General features: G+C 50.3%; 1 protein-coding gene across 1 annotated transcript; it reads left to right on the plus strand.

Annotated features, from left to right (window-relative positions):
• Positions 1 to 2,469: 2,469 nt before the first annotated feature.
• Positions 2,470 to 3,405, plus strand: LOC119943816 (olfactory receptor 52M1-like). The gene has a single exon (XM_038764990.1). The coding sequence runs from the start codon at positions 2,470 to 2,472 to the stop codon at positions 3,403 to 3,405; it is 936 nt and encodes a 311-aa protein (XP_038620918.1).
• The last annotated feature ends 18,007 nt before the right edge of the window (positions 3,406 to 21,412 follow it).

Below are 21,412 nucleotides of genomic sequence, written 5' to 3' on the forward strand. Positions count from 1 at the left end.
CAGTGTCACCTGGGGAGAGCCAGGTTTCAGTGACGAAGAGAAGGAGCAGTGATTGGGTAAAGGATGAAGGGAAGCTTCTCTGATGGAGCAGGAACTTCACAGGCTGAGGCTGCACTTGGCTGAGGCTGTGGGGTGGGGTTTAGAGAGGAGTGATCTGCAAAGAGCTGGAGCAGGGGAGCAGGGATGAAGCAAGGCACAACAGATAGAACACGGGCCTGGGAGTCAGAAGGTCATGGTTTCTAATACTGGCTATTCCACTTTTCTGCTGTGTGGCCTTGAGCAAGTCACTTCACTTCTCTGTGCCCCAGTTACCTCATTTGCAAAATGGGGGTGAAGACTGTGAACCCTATGCAGGACAGGGACTGTGTCTATCTTGGTTTGCTTGTATCCACCCAGCACTTAATAGAACACCTGGCACATAGTAAGCGCTCAATAAATACCATAATTATTACTACTACAAAGCGGGTGCTGAGAGAGACAAGAATTGGATGATTAGAGGGAGGGGACTCGGAGGTCATGGCATTCAAGAAAAATGTCTGGAACACACATACAACACACACCCCATGTCCCTCCCCTCAGCTCTGTCTGAAGGCAGCCTGGAATCCAAAGATGAGATGGTCCAGCCTTCACCACCTCCAGCCTTTCTCTCTGCCTCCACTTCCACCTTCCCAGCTGCAGCACTACGGGCCCTGGCGGAGCTGTAAGCAGGGCCATCTCAGGCACGACCCGAGCTACATACCAGGCAGGTTTCAGCCCAGGGGTGCAGATCCAAAGAGAGACACAAGGCCCAGCAATGGGGAGAGGTTTGGAGGGTCCTGAAACCGGTCTAGCTCCCTGCCTCTAGGCAGCTGACTTAGGCACTCAGGACAGTCAGTCAGTCAATCATCATTTACTATGTGCAGAACACTGTAATAAGCACTTGGAGAATATGATATAACAATGTAACACACATTCCCTGCCCACAGTGAGTTTCCAGTTTAGAAGGGGAGGGAGATCCACACCCTGCTGCCATTTCTTCTAGGGTTCTCTGACTTCAATTCCCTTCTTCCTGATGACTAACAGACCCCTCTCCCACTTCAGACTCAGACCACTGTGACCAGGTTCAGGGTTCTGTGGCACGGAAAATAGTCTCTCTGCATTCTTCCCACTAATCTGTAGACTCCTTGTGGGCTGGGATCATGTCTACTAATTCTATTGCTTTATCCTCTCCCAGGCACTTAGAACAGTGCTCAGCACATGGTAAGCGTGCAATAAATACCATTGATTGACTCTTCCTACATAAAATCCTTCCAATGTTTAAGTGACAAAGGTTGCCACTTCTTTCCTCTCCGGTCCTTCCCAACCTCAGTTTCTTCTGAGCTGCATATAGTAAGCACTCAAACATTGATTCATTGATTGATTCTTCCTCCAGTTAAACAATCCTAACCACTTTTCCTCTTCCGCACCTTTTGCATTTTGGCTGCCTTCTCTGGCTTCTGAGTCCTCAGGGTCATCAGTTCAGGGGCTACCAAGGCTAGGATGAGGATTCCCACCCCATACTGGGCTCACACTATCCTTAGGGGGGCTAACTGGAGCCAAGTGTGGGGGCCATGGATGGAAGGACAGGAGACAGAACAGGATCGGAGCTGGAAAAGTTCGAGTGACTTGGGCCAAACTGGGGCTCTCTTAGAACCTCTCTCGAGAGGGGGTGTGTTCTCCAGAGAGCTCTTCAGATAGGAAGGAAGTGTTCTGGGCATGAGAAGGGAGAGCTGCCCTTTAGACTGAAAACTCCTCCTCTAGGTTCTAAGATTTTCTTTTTCAATGATATTTGTAAAGGGCTTACTATGTGCCAGGCACTGTACTAAACATTGGGATAGATTCAAGATAATCTTCTTCTTCATGGTATTTGTTAAGTGCTTACCATGTGCCATGCACTGAATTTAATGCTGGGGTAGACACAAGCTAATCAGGTTGGAAACAGTCCTTACACCACATAGAGCTCACAATCTTCATCTTCATTTTACAGATGAGGTAACCGAGGTACAGAGAATTGAAGTCATTTGTCCAGCAGACAACTGGCAGAGCTATAATAAGGTTGGACACACAGTCCGTGTTCCACATGGAGCTCACAGTCTTAAGCCCCATTTTACAGATGAGGTAACTGAGGCACCGAGAAATTAAGTGACTTGCCCACAGTCACACAGCAGGTAAGTGGTGGAACCAGGATTAGAACCCAGGCCTTCTGATGCCCAAGACCATGCTCTTTCCACTAGGCCATGCTGCTTCTTATTGTGCGCAGGAATCATGTCTACCAACTCTATTGTAATATATTCTCCCAACCACTTAGTATGGTGCTCTCAAAACAGTAAGCGCTCAATAGATATGACTGATTGATAAGGTGAACGGCACGGCGGGTAGCCCTTGGGCATTTCCTTCCAAATGGCCATGATTTCCAGGGGCAGGGGAGAGCGAACTGGCCCAGACTCCACTATGGCCACCTCCCAGAACATTTGCTTCACCCCATCCTCCTTCCTTCTGATGGGCATCCCGGGCCTGGAGGCCCAGCACATCTGGATGGGTATACCTGCCTGTTCCCTGTTCGTGGCAGCCGTGCTGGGCAACACGGCCATCCTGTGGGTGGTGCGGGCAGAGCGGAGCCTGCACCAGCCCATGTTCCTGTTCCTGGCCATGCTGGCAGTCACCGATCTGGTGCTGTCCACCTCCACCGTACCCAGGATGCTGGCCGTCTTCTGGCTCGGCGCCCGGGAGATCGGGCTGGACACCTGCCTGGCCCAGATGTTCCTCGTCCACTGCTTCGCCACGGTCGAATCTGGCATCTTTGTGGCCATGGCCTTCGACCGCTACGTGGCCATCTGCACGCCCCTGCGGCACAGCGCGGTGCTGCCGGCAGCCGTGGTGGCCCGGATGGGGCTGGCGGCCCTCCTGCGTGGGGCACTATACATCAGCCCCCTCCCGCTGCTTCTCTGCTGGCGGCTCCCCCACTACCAGCATGAGGTCATCGCCCATTCCTACTGCGAGCACATGGCAGTGGTAGCCTTGGCCTGCGGCGACCGGCGACCCAACGACCTCTACGGCATGGCCATCGGCTTCCTGGTCCTCATCCTTGACTCGTTGGCCATTGCCACCTCCTACGCCCGGATCTTCGGTGCCGTGCGGGGGCTGGCTGCCCCCGAGGCCCGGCGCAAGACTGCGGGGACCTGCACTGCCCACCTCTGCACCGTCCTGGCCTTCTATGTGCCCATCGCCCTCTCCTCCCTCACCCACCGCTTCGGCCACAACATCCCGCCCCCCATCCACATCCTGTTGGCCAATGTCTACCTGCTCGTCCCGCCCGTCCTCAACCCCATTGTCTACGCCGTGCGCACCAGGCACCTTAGAGAGACACTGCTCCGCAGGCTGTGCTGAGCACTCGGAGCTCAAAGCCCAGCCTGGGAGTGGGTGACAGGAAGACCTCCCGGGTGCTCCCTGGGAGAGGGGGTACCCCAGGCAATGGGCTGCACAGGTGTACTTCTATATAGAGCTCTCCACTCCCCCACGGGTGCTCACAATACTGATCTGCAAGCAGGTGATGCTCATTGCAGTCCTCTGCACAGGGTAGGTGCTCAGTAGAGTGCTCTGTACCCAATAGGTCCTCAGCATAGTGCTCAACAGGGTTTAGAGAAGTACTCAGCACACAGTTAGTGCTCAGTACAGTGTCCTGCACACAGAAGGCTCTTGGTACAGTGCCCTGCATACAAAAGACACCTGGTTCAGTGCCCTGCACACAGAATAATAATTGCAGGATTTGTTAAGTGCTTACTATGTGCCAGGCACTGCACTAAGCGGTGGGGGTGGATACAAACAAATCGGATGGACACAGTTACTGTCCCACATGGGGCTCGGAGTCTCAATCTCAATTTTACAAATGAGGTAACTGAGGCCCAAAGAAGTGACGTGACTTGCCCTAGGTCACGCACTAATGCCGGAGCCAGAATTAGAACCCATGACCTTCTGACTCCCAGACCGATGCTCTAGGCATCTGGTTCAGTGCACTACACACAGAAGGCATCTGGAACAGTGTCCTGCACACAGAAAACCCTGGAAATGGCCAGTGGAGAATATGTTTTCTGGGGATGGTAAGTCCCTGCTCAGATGACGTGACAACTCCAGGCTGTCAGGAGTCAACCCCAGCCCACATTCCAACCAGCTCGAAGAAGCAGAGGGAGTCGGAGGGCCTCCAGGGGGTGGTGAAGTCAAGCACTGCACAGTCCCAGCACAGAGAAGGCAAAACTGCCCAGGCAGGATGGGCTGTGCAGAGGCAGCGGCTGAAAGCACCATCACCTGGCCAGGCCAGGCCTCGCTCTGCTCAGCCTCGCCAGCCTCCAGGTTTTGAGTTCACCAGCGGTCTGGGCCAGGACCCTTGGAGGGGCCGCCTCCCTGCACCAGCTGGGGCTCTGACTCCTCTCTGATGCCCCATGACAGGGCAGCGAGCCTGGGTGAAGAGGGCAGGCAGGTAGCAAGGCAGCCTGCACAGGGGACCTCCTCACATCAGGGTGACTGAGGCCAGGGGACGATACAACTGGGGGGGTAAGCTGGCTGCAGGGAGGCCATTGCCTCTTTGGATTCTGCAGGGATGGCCTCTCTGCAGCCCTCCCAACTGTGGGGGCAGAGGCATTCCTACCCCTAAGTGCCAAGGCTGATGCCCTCCCCAGTGCTCAGTAAGGTGGGGATAATAACGATGGTAATAATAAAAATAACTGTGGTATTTGTTTAGGCTTCCTATGTGCCAAGCCAGTGCTCAGCAAAGTGGAGATAATAATGATGGTAATAATAAAAATAACCGTGGTATTTGTTAAGGCTTCCTATGTGCCAAGCACTGTACTAGCATGGGGAAGATCCAATGCAAACAGACCAAACATAGCCCATCCTATTTGGGGTTCAGAGTCGAAGGAGGCATAGGAAAACTTATTCAGTCCTCATTCATTCATTCAATCGTATTTATTGAGCGCTTACTGTGTGCAGAGCACTGTACTAAGCTCTTGGGAGGTACAAGTTGGCAACATATAGAGACGGTCCCTACCCAACAGTGGGCTCACCTCATTTTACAGTTGAGAAAGCTGAGACCCAGAGAAGTTAAGTGACTCTCCCAAGGTCATACAGCTGGCAAGTAGCTGAGCTGGTATTAGAACCCAGGTCTCCTGACTCCCAGCACTATTCTCCTTCCACCAGCTCCCACAGCTCCCTCAATGGACATAACAGCTGGACTGGTCTGCCTGGGCCAGCAGTCCTTCTGAAGGCTTCCCATAATAATATTGTTATTATTAGTAGTAGTATTAATAATCATAACAGTAATGGTATTTGTTAAGTGCTTACTATGTGCCAAGCTCTGTACTAAACATTGGGGTAGATACAAGATAATCAGGTCCCATGTCAGCGTAAGTAGGAGGGAGAACAGGTACTGAATCCCCATTTTGCAGATGAGGGAACTGTAGCACAGAGAAGTGACTTACCCAAAAAATAGGATTGAATGAATGCATGAAGGACATAGCAGACAAGTGGCAGAGACAGAATTAGAACTCACATCCTCCGACTCCCAGATCCGTGTTTTTCCTATTAGATCATGCTGCTTCCCTGCTGTCCAGGCCCAGGCTAGAGGTTACCAGCTGGTCACTTTGGCCTCAGGGGCTGCACCTTGCAACAGGAGAGTGAGGGGTTGGGGTGGGTCCCTCCAGGGGTTGCCAATTTTGACAGGGATATTTAATTTTCAGGGCATAGTGAGGGAGGCTTGGCAAGGCCAATCCTGTGCTTGTTGTCCAGTGAGGGCACTTGGCAGCAGAAGGAATAAACATCCCAGAAGCACTTCAGCAGGCCAACCTAACCTGTGTGAGCATGAGTTATTACCCTGGAGCCACTGGAAGAGCTCCCTCTTCACCCCTCAGGGGAAAGCAGAGGAAGCCCCTCACAGCCCCTTGACTAGCTCTGAGGAGATGAACAACACAGCTGGGGAGAGCAGGTGGAGCAATAACCCACGACCGGGAGCCGCTGTGCCCACAAGTGACCCTCAGCAGAGCAAGGCAGCCTTAGCCTCCACTCGGGCACAGGCAGGCAGGACTTGGGCAGGTCCTCTTAGACACGGGTAGGGGGCCCCTTCCCAGCCCCATGGCTTTGTCCAAGCAAGTCCTTTCTACAACCCTCTCCAGACGCCCAAATAGCCGGAGGACACATTGGGTTGCTGGGATGTGAACGGACAGTTCCATCGCTTATTCCTAAAAGAGACTTGTCTGAAGCTGTACTGACCCCAGCAATGTTATCAATAAATCAATCAATGGTGCCTATTGAGTGCTTACTGCGGGCAAAGCGCTGTACCGCTTTATCTGACAACATTGAGCCCCAAGGGAAGTTGTGGTTCAGGACCTAATGAGAGGACATTTCTGGGTTGGCTTCTTCCCCCAGCATGCTGGGAGTTGGGAGAAGACTCAATTCTGGAGTGCTTTCTGATTCCCAACTCCAAGGGGAGCAGGGTGGGCTGCCAGGCTCACTGCTTGGCACCAAGGAGAAGGTTTTAGCTTCACCCCCACAGTTTTGGGGGTAGAAAAGCGGCCATAGCTGCTCCCCTGCCCCCCAGTAACCCTGCTTTGTGGCTTTGGGGGGTTCAGGTGAGGATCAGCTCTGCGATCTGGGACTGAGAACTTGGGGTCCTGGGAGAACTTGATGGTCCCCAACCATCAAAACATGCAGCTCCTACATCCCTCCTCCTGCCCCCAATCCTTCTCTCACCAAGTTGCCTGGGAGCCAGCCCTTCCCACTCTCCTCCTCCAAGAAGCCCTCACTAATTGAACATAGAAAACCTGGACCAGGAACCGAGACCCAGGCCTCCCACAATAATAATAATGATGGTTGAATTTGTTAAGTCTGTAAGCTCACTGTGGGCAGAGAATGTGTCTATTATATCATTATACTGTTCCAAACGCTTAATAATAATAATAATAATAATAATGATGGCATTTGTTAAGTGCTTACTATGTGCCAAGCACTGTTCTAAGCCCTGGGGGGGGGGGGGGGGGCCGGTACAAGGTAGTCAGGCTGTCCCACGTGGGGCTCACACTTTCGATCCCCATTTTACAGGTGAGGTAACAGGCACAGAGGAGTTAAGTGACTTGCCCAAAGTCACACAGTTGACAAGTGGTGGATCAGAATTAGAACCCATGACCTCTGACTCCCAAGCCCATGCTCTTCTCACTGAGCCACGCTGCTTCTCTACTGGTTACTACAGTGCTCTGCCCAGAGTAAACACTCAAATACAATTGACTGATTGATTTCTATGCATGAAGCCCTCAAGTAAATGCAGGATAATCAGATCGGACACAGTTCCTGTCCCACAGGAGGCTCATAGTCTAACAGGGAGGGAGAACAGGGATTGAATCCTCATTTTGCAGATAATAATGATATCATTTATTAAGCGCTTACTATGTGCAAAGCACTGTTCTAAGTGCTGGGGAGGTTACAAAGTGATCAGGTTGTCCCATGGGTGGGGGGGGGGCTCACAGTCTTAATCCCCATTTTAAAGATGAGGTAACTGAGGCACAGAGAAGTTAAGTGACTTGCCCAAAGTCACACAGCTGACAATTGGCAGAGCCGGCCAATGATCTCTGACTCCAAAGCCCGGGCTCTTTCCACTGAGCCACGAACTGAAGCACAGAGAAGTGAATTGATTTGTCCAAGGTCACAGAGCGGGCAAGTGGCAGAGCAGGGATTAGAACCCAGGTCCTATGACTCCCCAGGCCCAGACTTTTTCCACTAGGCCTTGCTGCTTCTCCAGGGAGAAGCGTGCTCTTCTCCTCACTGCTCACAGCTCCTAACTGACCCAACCTCAATGGATGCACCCTCCCCCTTCCTCCCTACACCATCTTTCCTTGAAGACAAAAGGGAGTCAAGCTGCCATCAGGAACCCCTGTGTTTTTGTTATTTTTGAATGGCATTTGTTAAGCGCTTATGTGCCAGGCACTGTATTAAGCACTGCGGAAGATACAAGCCAATCAGGTTGGACACAGTCCATGTCCCACACGGGGCTTACAGCCTTAATCCCCATTTTACAGATGAGGTAACAGACCCAGAGAAGTGAAGGGACTTGCCTGAAGTCACACAGCAGACAAGTGGCAGAGGCAGAATTAGAACTCAGTTCCTTCTGACTCCCAGGCCAGTGATCTATCTACTATACTATGCTGCTTCTCTTTCTTGTTTAGGCCTGGCACTCTAGAACCTCCAGCATGGCTCAGTGGAAAGAGCACGGGCTTTGGAGTCAGAGGTCATGGGTTCAAATCCCGCCTCCACCAATTGTCACCAATTGACCTTGGGCAAGTCACTTCACTTCTCTGTGCCTCAGTTACCTCATCTGTAAAATGGGGATTAAGACTGTGAGCCCCACGTGGGACAACCTGATCAACTTGTATCCCCCTCAGCGCTTAGAACAGTGCTTTGCACATAGTAAGTGCTTAATAAATGCCATAATAATAATAATATATTATTATATAATTATATAATAATTATTATTATTAAAGCCCTCCAGTGATTCCTTGAGGCTCGGGGGTCCTGACATCTTAGAGCCAGAGTAGAATGGCATGGGACCTGGCAAGGGGATGACTAGACCTTCAACTGGCCTGGAGAGCATGGGTAATGCCACAGGATATGCCCAAACTTCACTCTTGCCACTGGTCAGCTCTCACCCGTGCAGACCAGTGGAGGCAGGCAGCAATGTGGATAACCCAGAGCTACAGATATGCCAGAACTGTGCTCTGGGGCAGAGGCAGACAGGCAGGCATAATGAGCTGGGGACTCGCACAGAGGACAAGAACCTTGCTCCGTTGTGGAGGAAGGGGGTGATTGCTGGTCCCTGCCCCGGTGTGGACCGGCCCAGGGTAGTGAGCCACTCCCGGCAGGGGTGTTGCTCAAGCTTGCTGAATGCCAGAGAGGCCTGGCCAGGCCCCACCATCAGCAAGGGGCAGAGGTGGGCAAGTTGGCTTGGCCGGGTGTGAGGACTGTCCTCCCAGGGGTCAGCAGGACCAGAGCCTGCCATGGCCACCGTCGTTGCCTGCGGCAGGACCAGGATCCGGCTGCCCCCCACCAGATGCCCAGAAAGCACTGGGGGACATCCAAGAGCCCCCAGAGGTAACTCGGTTCCCAGGATGGGCTGGCACCAGGCCGGGGCTGGCACACGTGGCGCCCTGCCCTCCGCCAGGGCCCCATTAGCGGATGGCTAATTAGTGATGCACAGGGGGAGGGTCGATCCTCGAGGGAGAGCTAGCTCACATAAGGCCATGGGATCCAGCTTCTGGTGATGTCCCAGAGCCCCCAGCAGCCACTTCCTACTGGCCTGCAGCCACCCCCACCCCCTGCTCTTCAACCACACTGCACGTCCCACTACATATTTCACCCCACTGCCCCCCGTCCCCCAGCCAGCCTGCATGGCCCCACCTCTTCTCCCTGGCCCCCCAGCCCCAGAAAGGGAGCTGAAGCAAGCGAGCTCAAACACCAACAAAGCCTTCCTCTCCCAGCAAGGTCGGCCCGGGCCACTTGCTCACCCGGCCTCAGTCCAGAGCTGCAGCAGCCGGGCTCTCCAAAACCCAAGTCACTGCCTCCACTGTGCCTGCCCCGCCCTGCCCTGCATGCCCACTCTACCCATAGCAGCATCTCTGGGCTCAGCTAGCTCAGACCTCTGCGTCCCCTGAGCCACCAAACCACGGGGCTGGGACTCAGAAAGACCTGGGTTCTAATCCCAGCTGTGTGTGACCTCGGACAAGTTACCTCACTTATCTGTGCATCAGTTCCCTCATCTGCAAAATGGGAATTTTATGACTTTGAACCCTATATGGAACAGGGATTGTGTCCAAACCTAATACCTAGCATCAACCCCAGCACTCAGAACAGTGCCTGGCACATAGTAAGCACTTAAAAAAATACCACAATTATTCTACCACCACAATTATTATTGGTGCCATGGGTGACAGGCCACAGCCTGGCTGACAAGTCTCGGTGTGCTCTGCCCCTGCTGCAGAGCACAGTCTTGGGGGCCAGGGTAGCGCCCAGGAGAGAAGAAGTCACCATCAGCACTGAGCGGGGACAACCAGCAGCTTTGGTCCCAGACCCAGGAGAGCCAGGCTGGCTGAGACCCCACTGTCCCCATTGCGAAAAGGGGCTGGATGAATCAGGTTTAACTGCCAGCATCCCATGGGCAAGCTCTGCATGCAGGATGCTGCCAACCTGGGGCCTGGCCTGGCAAACACACCCTGGGTGGAAGGGTGGGAGAGGGGGCTGCTGCATTAGACAGGGGGCCAGAGGTCTCCAGGCACCATGCCAGGCAGGCATCCATGCACCTTGCCAGGCTTGCCCTGTTGCTGCCGAGACAATTACTCCGTTCAATCAAACACTGGCATCATGAGCCCCAGCGAGGCCTGGGGAACAATTTCTGCCACATTGTCTGCCTTCCAGAAACCCAGGCCAGTAGCAGGAAGGACAGGACAAAAGTCCCCCTTTCAATCAATCAATAGATCAACTGTATCTATGGAACACATTCTGTGTACAGTGCACTGTACGAGACGCTTGGGAGAGTGCAATACGGGTAGAAAACACGATTCCTGCTCTCAAAGTACTTACAAATCTTCACAGACAGATACAAAGACGCCAAACAATTTGTGAATAGGAGGAAGAAGAGTCTGGAGATGGATTCGTGGATAAGTGCTTATATCCTAGATCAATATGTTCAAAAATGAAACAGCATGGCCTAGGGGAAACAGCATGGGCCTGCAAGTCAAAGGACCTGGATTCTAATTCCAGCTCTGTCATTTGCTTGCTGGGTGACCGCAGGCAAATCACTTTGTTTTTCTGTGCCTCAGTTTCCTCGACTGTAAAACGGGGATCCAATACTTGTTCTCCCTCCTAGACTGTGAACCCAAAGTGCAACAGGGACTGTGTCTGACCTGATTATTTTTTATCTACCCCAGAGCTTAGTACAGTACTTGACACATAGTAAGCATTCAACAAACACCTGTAACACTATGGTAAGTTTAAGCGGAGGCTGTGAATTGACAAGGATTGCAGTGATAGTGGGGATAAATGCCAGCATTACTATCATTATATAATCTTGTGAGGAGAGAAATTAATCAGGAAAAGCCTCCTGGAGGAGGTGGGTTTTCTGGGGAGCTTTGAAGTCAGGAAGAGCTGTGGTTTGGCAGATTTGAAGGGGAGGGGGTTCCAAGTGCAAGAAAGGGTGCAAGCAAGGGGTCAGAGATAGGAGAATCAAGGAGGCACAATGAGAAGGAAAGCTGGGGAAGAAGAGGAGTGCAAGCTGAGGTGTATTTTGTTAGTATGTTTGGTTTTGTTTTCTGTCTCCCCCTTTTAGACTGTGAGCCCACTGTTGGGTAGGGACTGTATATGTTGCCAATTTGTACTTCCCAAGCGCTTAGTACAGTGCTCTGCACATAGTAAGCGCTCAATAAATATGATTGATGATGATGATGATGAAGGGAGCACTGATACAAAAGCAGCATGGCTCAGTGGAAAGAGCCTGGGCTTGGGAGTCAGAGGTCATGGGTCCTAACCCCAGCTCCGCCACTTGTCAGCTGTGTGACTTTGGACAAGTCACTTAACTTCTCTGTGCCTCAGTTACCTCATCTGTAAAATGGGGATTAAGACTGTGAGCCCCATGTGGGACAACCTGATTACCTTGTATCCCTCCAGTGCTTAGAACAGTGCTTGGCACATAGTAAGCTCTTAACAAATACCATCATTATTATTATTATTGATGCCTGTTGACTTGATGTCTGTCTCCCCCCTTCTAGACTGTTAGCCCATTGTGGGCAGGAATTGTCTCTATTGCTGAATTGTACTTTCCAAGTGCTTAGTGCAGGGCTCTGCACATAGTAAGCGCTCAATAAATATGATTGAATGAATGAATATGTAAGAGGGAGAGAGCTAATGATGGACCTGTACAAAGGTACAGTGAATAGGTTGGTGTAAGAAGAATGAAGTGTGTGGACTGGGTTGTAATAGATCAGCAAAGTAAGGTAGGATGTGGAGAACTGATTAAATCCCATAAAACTGATGGTGAGGAGTTTCTTCTAGATATAGAGATGGATGGGCAAACATTGGAGACTTCTGAGGAGTGGGGAGACACACGAGATGCAAGGAGCAGTGTGGTCTAGTGGAAAAAGCCTGGGCCTGGGATTCAGAGGACTTGGGTTCTAATCCCAAGAGGAGAGAATCCCAGAGAAGCAGCATAATTTAGTGGAAAGAGCACAGGCTTGGGAATCAGTCTTGGTTTGGCAGATTTGAAGTGGGGGGGGGGGGGGGTTCCAAGTGCAAGAAAGGGTGCAAGCAAGGGGTCAGAGACAGGAGAATCAAGGAGGCACAATGAGAAGGAAAGCTGGGGAAGAAGAGGAGTGCAAGCTGAGGTGTAGTGGGAAGGGAGCACTAATACAAAAGCAGCATGGCTCAGTGGAAAGAGCCCGGGCTTGGGAGTCAGAGGTCATGGGTTCTAATCCCAGCCCTGCCATTTGTCAGCTGTGTGACTTTACACAATCATATTTACTGAGCGCTTACTGTGTGCAGAGCACTGTACTAAGTGCTTGGGAAGTACAAGTCGGCAACACATAGAGACAGTCCCTACCCACGCAAGTCACAACTTCTCTGTGCCTCAGTTACCTCATCTGTAAAATGGGGATTAAGACTGTGAGCTCTATGTGGGACAACCTGATTACCTTGTATCTATCCCAGTGCTTAGGAAAGTGCTTGGCACAAAATAAGCACTTAACAAATACCGTCATTATTATTGCAGCTCTGCCACTTGCCTACTGGGTAGACTTGGGTAAGTCGCTCAACTTCTCTGGGCCTCAGTTTCCTCATCTGTAAAACAAGAGACTAGATTTAGACTGAGCCCCAGGTGGGTCAGGGAGTGGGTCCGATCTGATTAACCTGTATCTGCCACAGAATTTAAAATAGCACTTAACACTTAATAAGTGCTTAGCATATAGAAAAATAATGAACTTTTTTTAGGAAAAAGATCCAAGCAGCAGAGTGAGAGGGAAGACAGGAGGCAAGAAGGTCAATGAGGAGGCTAATGCAGTAGTCAAGGCAGGATATGGTAAATGCTTGGATCAGCATGGTAGCAGTTTGGATGGAGAGAAAAGGGTGGACTCTAAAGATAGTAATAATAATTATGGTATTTGTTAAGTGCTTACTACATGCCCAGCACTATTCTAAGTGCTAGGGTAGATAAGGTAATCAGGTTGTCCCACGGGCTCACAGTCTCAATCCCCATTTACAAATGAGATAACTGAGGTCCAGAGAAGTTAAATGACCTGTCTGCTGGGTGACCTTGGGCAAGTGGCAGAGCAGCAGACAAGTGGCAGAGCTGGGATTAGAACCCAGGTCCTCTGACTCCCAGGCCCTTACTGCTTCTCTGGAAAGATACTGGGAAAGTAGAACTCTGTAGAATTTGGGGACAGACTAAATATGTGGGTTGAATGAAAGAGATGAATCAAGGATAATGCTAAGGTTATGAGCTTAGGAGACAGTAGAATGGTGGTGGTGTTTACAGTGATGGGAAAGTCAAGGGGAGGGCAGGGTTTGGGTGGGAAGATAAAATGTTTGATCAACTCGTCTGACTCCTTCCATCCTTTTCCAAGCTCCTTGAACAAGTTGCCCCCATTTCTTCTCGTCCAACTCTCTCCTTGACTCCCTGCAATCTGACTTCCACCCCACCCACTCTACTGAAACTGCTCTCTCTCAAAATCACTAATGACCTCCTTCTTGCTGAATTTAATAGTGTCGCAAGCCCCCCACACCACCACAGTTCCTACCGATCAGGAACTAACATGGAGTAGAGTTCAAACCACCCCTCTGATCACCAAGGTTAATGTGTAAAGTTTTCTACTTAGTTTCACCAACATGCAAGGGAGTGACACATACACTCCACCAAGGGTCCGATACCAGTTTGTGGTCAAAGGAGCCCATTCTGCCAACGCTTCTTCTTTCTGCTTCCAAGTACTACTTGCTTCTCTCTGCAACTCAGCTACCTCCAGCTATACCCCTCTGTCTGGCTGCCCTGTTGGGATTTAAAGGGGCCACCGTTTACCTGGCTTAGGTGTTGCTGCTGTGGCCCTATGTAGCAGTCATTGATTGCTGGGTAAAACAGGGAGAGAAAGCCCCACCTCCCTCCATGCTCCACCCCCACAGGCCCACAGTCACCTGCCTCAGATACAGCCCATTAGTGCCTTGGCAAAGTGTGTCCCTTGTTGCTGTTCGTGGGATCTCAGTCATTAAAATGGCAGCTTGTTGTGGGCTCATCAAAAGCATCATGGCTCAGTGGAAAGAACACAAGCTTTGGAGTCAGAGGTCAGGGATTCAAATCCCAGCTCCGCCAATTGTCAGCTGTGTGACGTTGGACAAGTCACTTAACTTCTCTGTGCCTCAGTTACCTCATCTGTAAAATGGGGATTAAGACTGTGAGCCCCCTGTGGGACACCCTGATCACCTTGTAACCTCCCCAGCGCTTAGAACAGTGCTTTGCACATAGTAAGCGCTTAATAAATGCCATCATTATTTTTATTACTACTCCACTGTAATCTCACTCAACCTCTCAGCTGCCTTGATGCCGTGACCACCCCCTTCTCCTGGAAAAACCAGTAAACCTTGGTTCCCTCCTGGGTTTTTTTGTTTGTTTTTATCCTCTCTCTCTCCCTCTTCTACCGCCTCATCTGCCGCCACCCTCCCGCCATCCCTGCCCTCAACTAATATAGAGAGACCCTCAAGGCTCAGGTCTGGGGTTCCCTTCTATTTTCCATCTCACCCATTTCCTTGGAGAACTCATTTTCTACCACAGCTTCAACTACCATCTCTGTGCGGATGATTCCCAAATCCACATCTCCAACCTCGAAATCTCTCCTTTGCTGCAGTCTTCTTGCCTTCAAGACATGTCCACTTGGATGTTCCACCAACACCTCAAACTCAACATGTCCAAAGCTAAACTACTCATCTTCTCACCCAAGCCCTCTCCTTCCTTCCAACTTTCCCAATGATGTCAACAACCCCACCATCCTCTCTGTCAAACAGAGAGAAGCAGAGTGGCCTTAATGGAGAGAGCTTGGCCCTGGGAATCAGCAGGACCTGGGTTCTAATCCCTGCTCTGCCACTTGTCTGCTGTGTGACCTTGGGCAAATCGTTTAACTTCTCTGTGCCTCAGTTACCTCATCTGTAAAATGGGGATGAACACTGTGAGCCCTATGAGGGTCACTGACTGTGCACAACCTAATTAGCTTGTGATAATAATAATAATAATTGTGGTATTTGCATGGCTTAGTGGAAAGAGCACAGGCTTGGGAGTCAGAAGTTGTGGGTTCTAATACCGCTCTGCCACTTGTCAGCTGTGTGACTTTGGGCAAGCCACTTAACTTCTCTGTGCCTCAGTTACCTCATCTGTAAATTGGGGATGAAGACTGTGAGCCCCATGTGGGACAACCTGATTACCTTGTATCTACCCCAGCGCTTAGAACAGTGCTTGGCACATAGTAAGCACTTAACAAATACCATCATTATTATTATTATTTACTGTGTGCCAGACACTACACTAAGCGCTGGGGTAGATACAAGCAAATTGAGTTGGACACAGTCCCTGTCCCACATGGAGCCCAGTCTCAATCCCCATTTTACAGATGAGGAAACTGAGGCACAGAGAAGAGACGTGACTTGCCCAAGGTCACACAGCAGACAAGTGGTGTAGCTGGAACTAGAACTCATGACCTTCTGACTCCCAGGCCTGGGCTCTAACCACTACACCATGCTGCTTCTTCTGTCTACCCCAGCACTTAGAACAGTGCCTGGAAGATAGTAAGCTCTTAGCAAGTACCATTTAAAAAAAAAATTCCACAACCTTGGCATTACACGTTTCTCCCTCCACCCAAATATCAGTCCATTACCATCAGTCACCATATCCTGTCAGACAGATCTGCCCTCCGACCCAGAGCTCTCTCTCACTTCAAGCTCATCTGACATTGGGAACCTCTGCCTACCATCTGAAAGGACACAGAACCAAGAACAGCTCGTGGTGGGCAGGGACCATGTCTACCAACTCCACTATATTGTATTCAACCAAGCGCTTAGTACAGTGCTCTGCACACAGTAAGCGCTCAATAAATACGATTGAATGAGTGAATGAATGAGCCAAGAAGGGCTTTTTTTTTCATCTTCCCTCTTCCTGCAGCCCATCCTGAATCCACAGTGGAGAACACAAAACAGAACAGAGGAGAACACCTGTGACACTCAGGTGACAATGACTCGGATTTTTACATATCAACAGCTGTCTGCCTTCAAGTCAACTCAGCTCTCTGTTTATTCCTAAACATTCTCCTCTTCATTCTCAAGGACCCAAATTTGATTCAGCAATTAATCAGCCAAACTGCTGTAGACAACCTCACCTATAACCCTGCAACTTCTCTGGCCCCACCAGGTCCCCTCAATCCCCTCCCTCCAATCACCCCAACCCTGTCTTCCCTTCCTAGGAGCCCCCTTAATCTCCTTCCAACCTACCCCTTCCCACCCCTTGTGCTGCCCCACCACTCTCCCCACCCCAGTTATTCAGTCCCAGAAGTCCTTCGTCCTCCTCCCTCTGTGCCAGCCCATCAGCTCACTTCTCTCTAACCCCTTTCTTCCCCTTGCGTTGTCTCCCTCCCACTCCCCTACCCCACAGCCACAGCTAAGTGTGGCCTGTGGACCCCCTACACCATCATGGAAAAGCCTCGAAGCCTTTTCTGCCTCAGTTACCTCATCTGTAAAATGAGGATTAAGACTGTGAGCACCCATGTGGGATATGGACTATGTCCAACCTGATTAGCTTGTATCTACCCCAGTGCTTAGTACATTCATTCATTTGATCATATTTATTGAGCACTTACTGTGTGCAGAGCACTGTACTAAGCGCTTGAGTACACAGCCTGGCACATCATAAGCGCTCAACAAATACCACAAAAAAGGCATCTCTTCATCCTTGACCTCTTCCTGACCCAATTACTACTCTCCTGACCAACACTGAAAGCTGGTTCTCTCCAGATGACACCATCTCTCCAGCTGCTCTCTCTAGAGAGGGCCTCATCTTCACTCACCACCACCCCCACCCCCCGGAATCACTGGGAAAGGGACAGTCCTCTTCCTTTTCTCTCCCTAACACCACTTTTGCACCAATCCACCTCCCCCATCCCTCTCTTTCCTTTCCTTTGAAGCCCATATCATCCCCCTCTGACACGCACTCGTTACGAGTCACGGTCATCTACTGTCCCCCCAGGCCTCACCTCCAACTTTTGGAACCATTTTGATCCCTTTCTCATATTCTCTACCACTTTCTCCATCCTTAGATTGATCCTTGAGGATTTCAATATCCATATGGATGTTCCTGATGATCCCTCAGCTCCCTCTTTCTGTCACTTCTCAATTCCACTGACCTCCTGCTCCACCCCACTTCACCAACTCATCAACTTAGAGACAGACTCAGTCTCCCTCTATCCTACCACAACCTTCTCACCTGGCTTCTCTCCCACACACACCCCCCACCAAATCTGTGTTGTTCCCTTACAGAGACCTCGGATCCTTTTTTTTAATGGCATTTGTTAAGCGCTTACTGTGTGTCAGGCACTGTGGTAATTATCACGTAAATACAATCACTTACCCTATCCTACCTTGATTACTGTATCAGCCTCCTTGCTGACCTCCCAGCCTCCTCTATCTCCCCACTTGGGTCCATACTTCACTCTGCTGCCTGGATCATTTTTCTATAAAAGTGTTCAGGATGTGCTTCCTCTCTCCTCAAGAAACTCCAGGGGTTGCCCGTCCACCTCTGCATCAAACAAAAACTTCTCACCCTTGACTTTAAAGCACTCAAATCACCTTGCTCCCTCTTACCTCACTCACCTAGCTACTTTCCAACCTGTGCACGTCACTCCTCTAATGCCAACCAGTGTACCTCGATCTCATCTATCTCATTGCCAACCTCTCACCCATGTCCTGCCTCTAGCCTGGAATGTCCTCCCTCCTCAAATCTGGCAAACAATTACTCTCCCCCACTTCAAAGCTTTATTTAAGGCACATCTCCTAAGAGGCTTTCGCTGACTAAGCCCTCCTTTCCTCTTCTCCCTCACCCTTCTATGTCACCCTGAGTTGCTCCCTGTATTCACCCCCTTCCCAGACCCACAGCACTAAGGTACATACCTGTAATTTATTTATTTATAGTAATGTCTGTCTCCTCCTCTAGACTGTTAGCTCGTTGTGAGCAGGGAATGTTTCTATTATTATATTGTACTCTCCCAAGTGCTTAGTACAATGTTCTGCACACAGTAAGTGCTTAACAAGTACAGTTGAATGAATGAATGAAAGCTCTGGGATAAATAAAGCTAGTCAGGTAGTCCCTGTCCCACAAAGGGCTCACAGTCTTAATCCCCATTTTACAGACGATTTGGCTGGGGCCCAGAGAAGTGAAGTGACTTGTCCAAGGTCACACAGCAGACAAGTGGTGGAGCCTGGATTAGAACCCTGGTCCTTCTGACTTCCAGGCCCATGTTCCATCCACTATGCCATGCTTCTTTTGTCATCGTGCCCCATTTAGTCTACATACCCAAAAAACCTGATGCCCTCAACACCGCCCTCTCTATTGAACTCAACTCTCTCGCTTTCATATCCCTTCACTAATGTCATACCACTAACACACAGCCCTGGATCACCTCCACAACCCGCTTCCTTCACTCCCATGCACCAGCCGTAGAAATCCAGAATTCAGACTGACCTTCCCCATCTTAAAATTATCACTGCTTCCTTTAGCCCTGCCCTCTCCTCCACTCAGCAACATTATTTCTCCATCCTTAATGATTCCCAAACCCACTGCCCTCACCAGTTGTTTCAGACATTTAACTCCCTCCTCAAACCCCTTCCCCCCACCCAGCTGTCCTTAGTTACCCCTAATTACCTGCACATGAACTTTATTAAGAAAATATTCAATTGTTCAATCACCAATGGTTTCTTCCCTAATGCTTTCAAAAACGCTCATAAATTCCCTCTCCTAAGAAAAACTCCCTCAATCCCGTGACTCCCTCCAGTTATTGCCCAATCTCCCTCCTATAATTCCTCTCCAAACTCCTTGAGAGAGGTATCTACACACACTGTCTCCAGTTCCTCTCCTCCAATTCTCTCCTTGACCCCCCCCCTCCAAACTGGCTTCTGCCTCCTTCACTCTACCGATAACACTCTCTCAAAGGTCACAAATCATCTCCTTCTTACCAAATCCAACGGCCTCTAATCCATCCTAACCTTCCTAGACCTCTCATCTGCCTTCAACACTGTCAATCATCCCTTTCTCCTGGAAACATTATCCAACCTCGGCTTCATTGAAACTGTCCTCTCCTGGTTCTCCTTGTATCTCTCTGGCAGGCCCCTTCTCTGCCTCCTAGCTGCTAACGGTGGGAGACCCTCAAGGTTCAGTTCTGGGTCCCCTTCTATTCTCCATCTACACCCACTACTCCCCTGGAGAACTCATTCGCTTCCATGGCTTCAACCATCTCTATGCAGATGATTCCCAAATCTACATCTCCAACTCTGATCTGTCTCCTCTGCAGTCTCACATTTCCTTCTGCCTTTGGGCATCTCTACTTGGATGCCTTGACGTGTCCAAAACAGAACTCCTTATCTTCCCACCCCAACCTTGCCCTCCTCCTGACTTTCCACCACTGTAGACAGCACCACCACCCTTCTTGTTTCACAAGGCTTTAGCCTTAGTGTTACCCTTGACTCATCTCTCTCATTCAACCCATAGATTCAATGTCACCAAATCCTGTGGTTCCACCTCTACAATATTCCTCTCCATCCAAACTGCTACCCTGCCGATCCAAGCATTTATCTTATTCCACCTTGATTACTGAACCTGCCTCCTTGCTGACCTCCCAGCCTCCTGTTTCTCCCCACTCCAGTCCTTACTACACTCCGCTGCTAGGATCATTGTTCTAAAAAAACATTCAGCCCATGTTTCGCCACTTCTCAAGAACCACCAGTGGTTGTCCATCCACCTCTGTATTGAACAAAACTCCTTACCATCGGCTTTAAATCACTCAAACAGCTGTCCCCCGTCTATTTTTTTAAGCACTTACTATGTGCCAGGCACTGTACTGAGTGCTGGGCTGGATACAAGTAAATCAGGTTGGATAAAGTCCCTGTCCTTTATGGGACTCACGATCTCAATCCTCATTTTACAGATGAGGTACCTGAGGCACAGAGGAGTGAAGTGACTTGCCCAAGGCCACACAGCAGACAAACAGTGGAGCCAGAATTAGAACCCATGACCCTCTGACTCCCAGGCTCATGCTCTCTTCTCTATGCCATGCTGCTTCACATTCACCTTAGCGATTGCCAACTACAGCCTGGCCCACACACCTCTCTCCCCTAGAGCCAGCTTGCTCACCGTACTCCGATCTCTATTTTGCCGTCGACCCCTTTCTCACGCCCTGCCACTGGCCTGAAACTCCCTCCCCCTCCATATTCACCAGACCACCACTCTCCCCACCTTCAACGTCTTATTAAAATCACATCTTCTCCAAGAGACCTTCGCCAACTAAGCCCTCATTTCCCCGCCCGCCTCCCTTTCCCTTCTGCATCCTGAATGTGCTTGGCTCTGTGTGCTTTGGGCAATTGAGAAGCAGCATGGCCTAATGGATAGAACAAGGGCCTGGGAGTAAAAAGAACCTGGATTCTAATCCTGGCTCCACCACTTGTCTGCTATATGACCTTTGGCAAGTCACTTCACTTCTCTGTGCCTCAGTTCCCTAATCTGTAAAATGGGAATTAAGAATGTGAGCCCAGGTGGGACACAGACTGTGTCCGACCTGATTTGCCCGTATCCGCCCTAGCACTTAGTACAGTGCCTGGCACACAGTAAGAGCTTAACAAATACTGCAATTATCATTATCGTTATTATTATTATTCAATATTCACCCCATTGCACTTATGTCTATATCCATAACATTTATGTTAATGTCTGTGTCCCCATCTAGACCGTGAGCTTGCTATGGGCAGACTCTGTTATTTTTCACTTTCCCAAGTGCTTAGTACAGTGCCCTGTACACGGTGAGAGCCCAATGATCGATTGATTGAAAGAAAAATGTTTGACTTCTGATTTGGCCTTGCTTGGTTTCCGGGTTCCATCAAGTGGCCAAGGGCCCACAGTGCAAGCTGGAGAGTTTACTCTCGCCCTCCCCAGACCCCCTCTGGCCCAGGGAGCCCCTGAACACCTGCGCCCAGGCACCTGGGAGGCATCGGACATCCTCCCCGGTGGGGATGGAAATCCTTGCACCACCCGGCTCTTCCCTAGGGCCCTGGGATTGGGCCGGGTCCCTTTAAGCGTGATTTACAG

The sequence above is a fragment of the Tachyglossus aculeatus genome, chromosome 2 (genome assembly GCF_015852505.1).
Source record: "Tachyglossus aculeatus isolate mTacAcu1 chromosome 2, mTacAcu1.pri, whole genome shotgun sequence".
Taxonomy (NCBI): domain Eukaryota; kingdom Metazoa; phylum Chordata; class Mammalia; order Monotremata; family Tachyglossidae; genus Tachyglossus; species Tachyglossus aculeatus.

Bases quoted from the DNA above. Each gene is read 5' to 3' on its own strand.
- LOC119943816 (XM_038764990.1), top strand. From the start codon at position 2,470: ATGGCCACCTCCCAGAACATTTGCTTCACCCCATCCTCCTTCCTTCTG.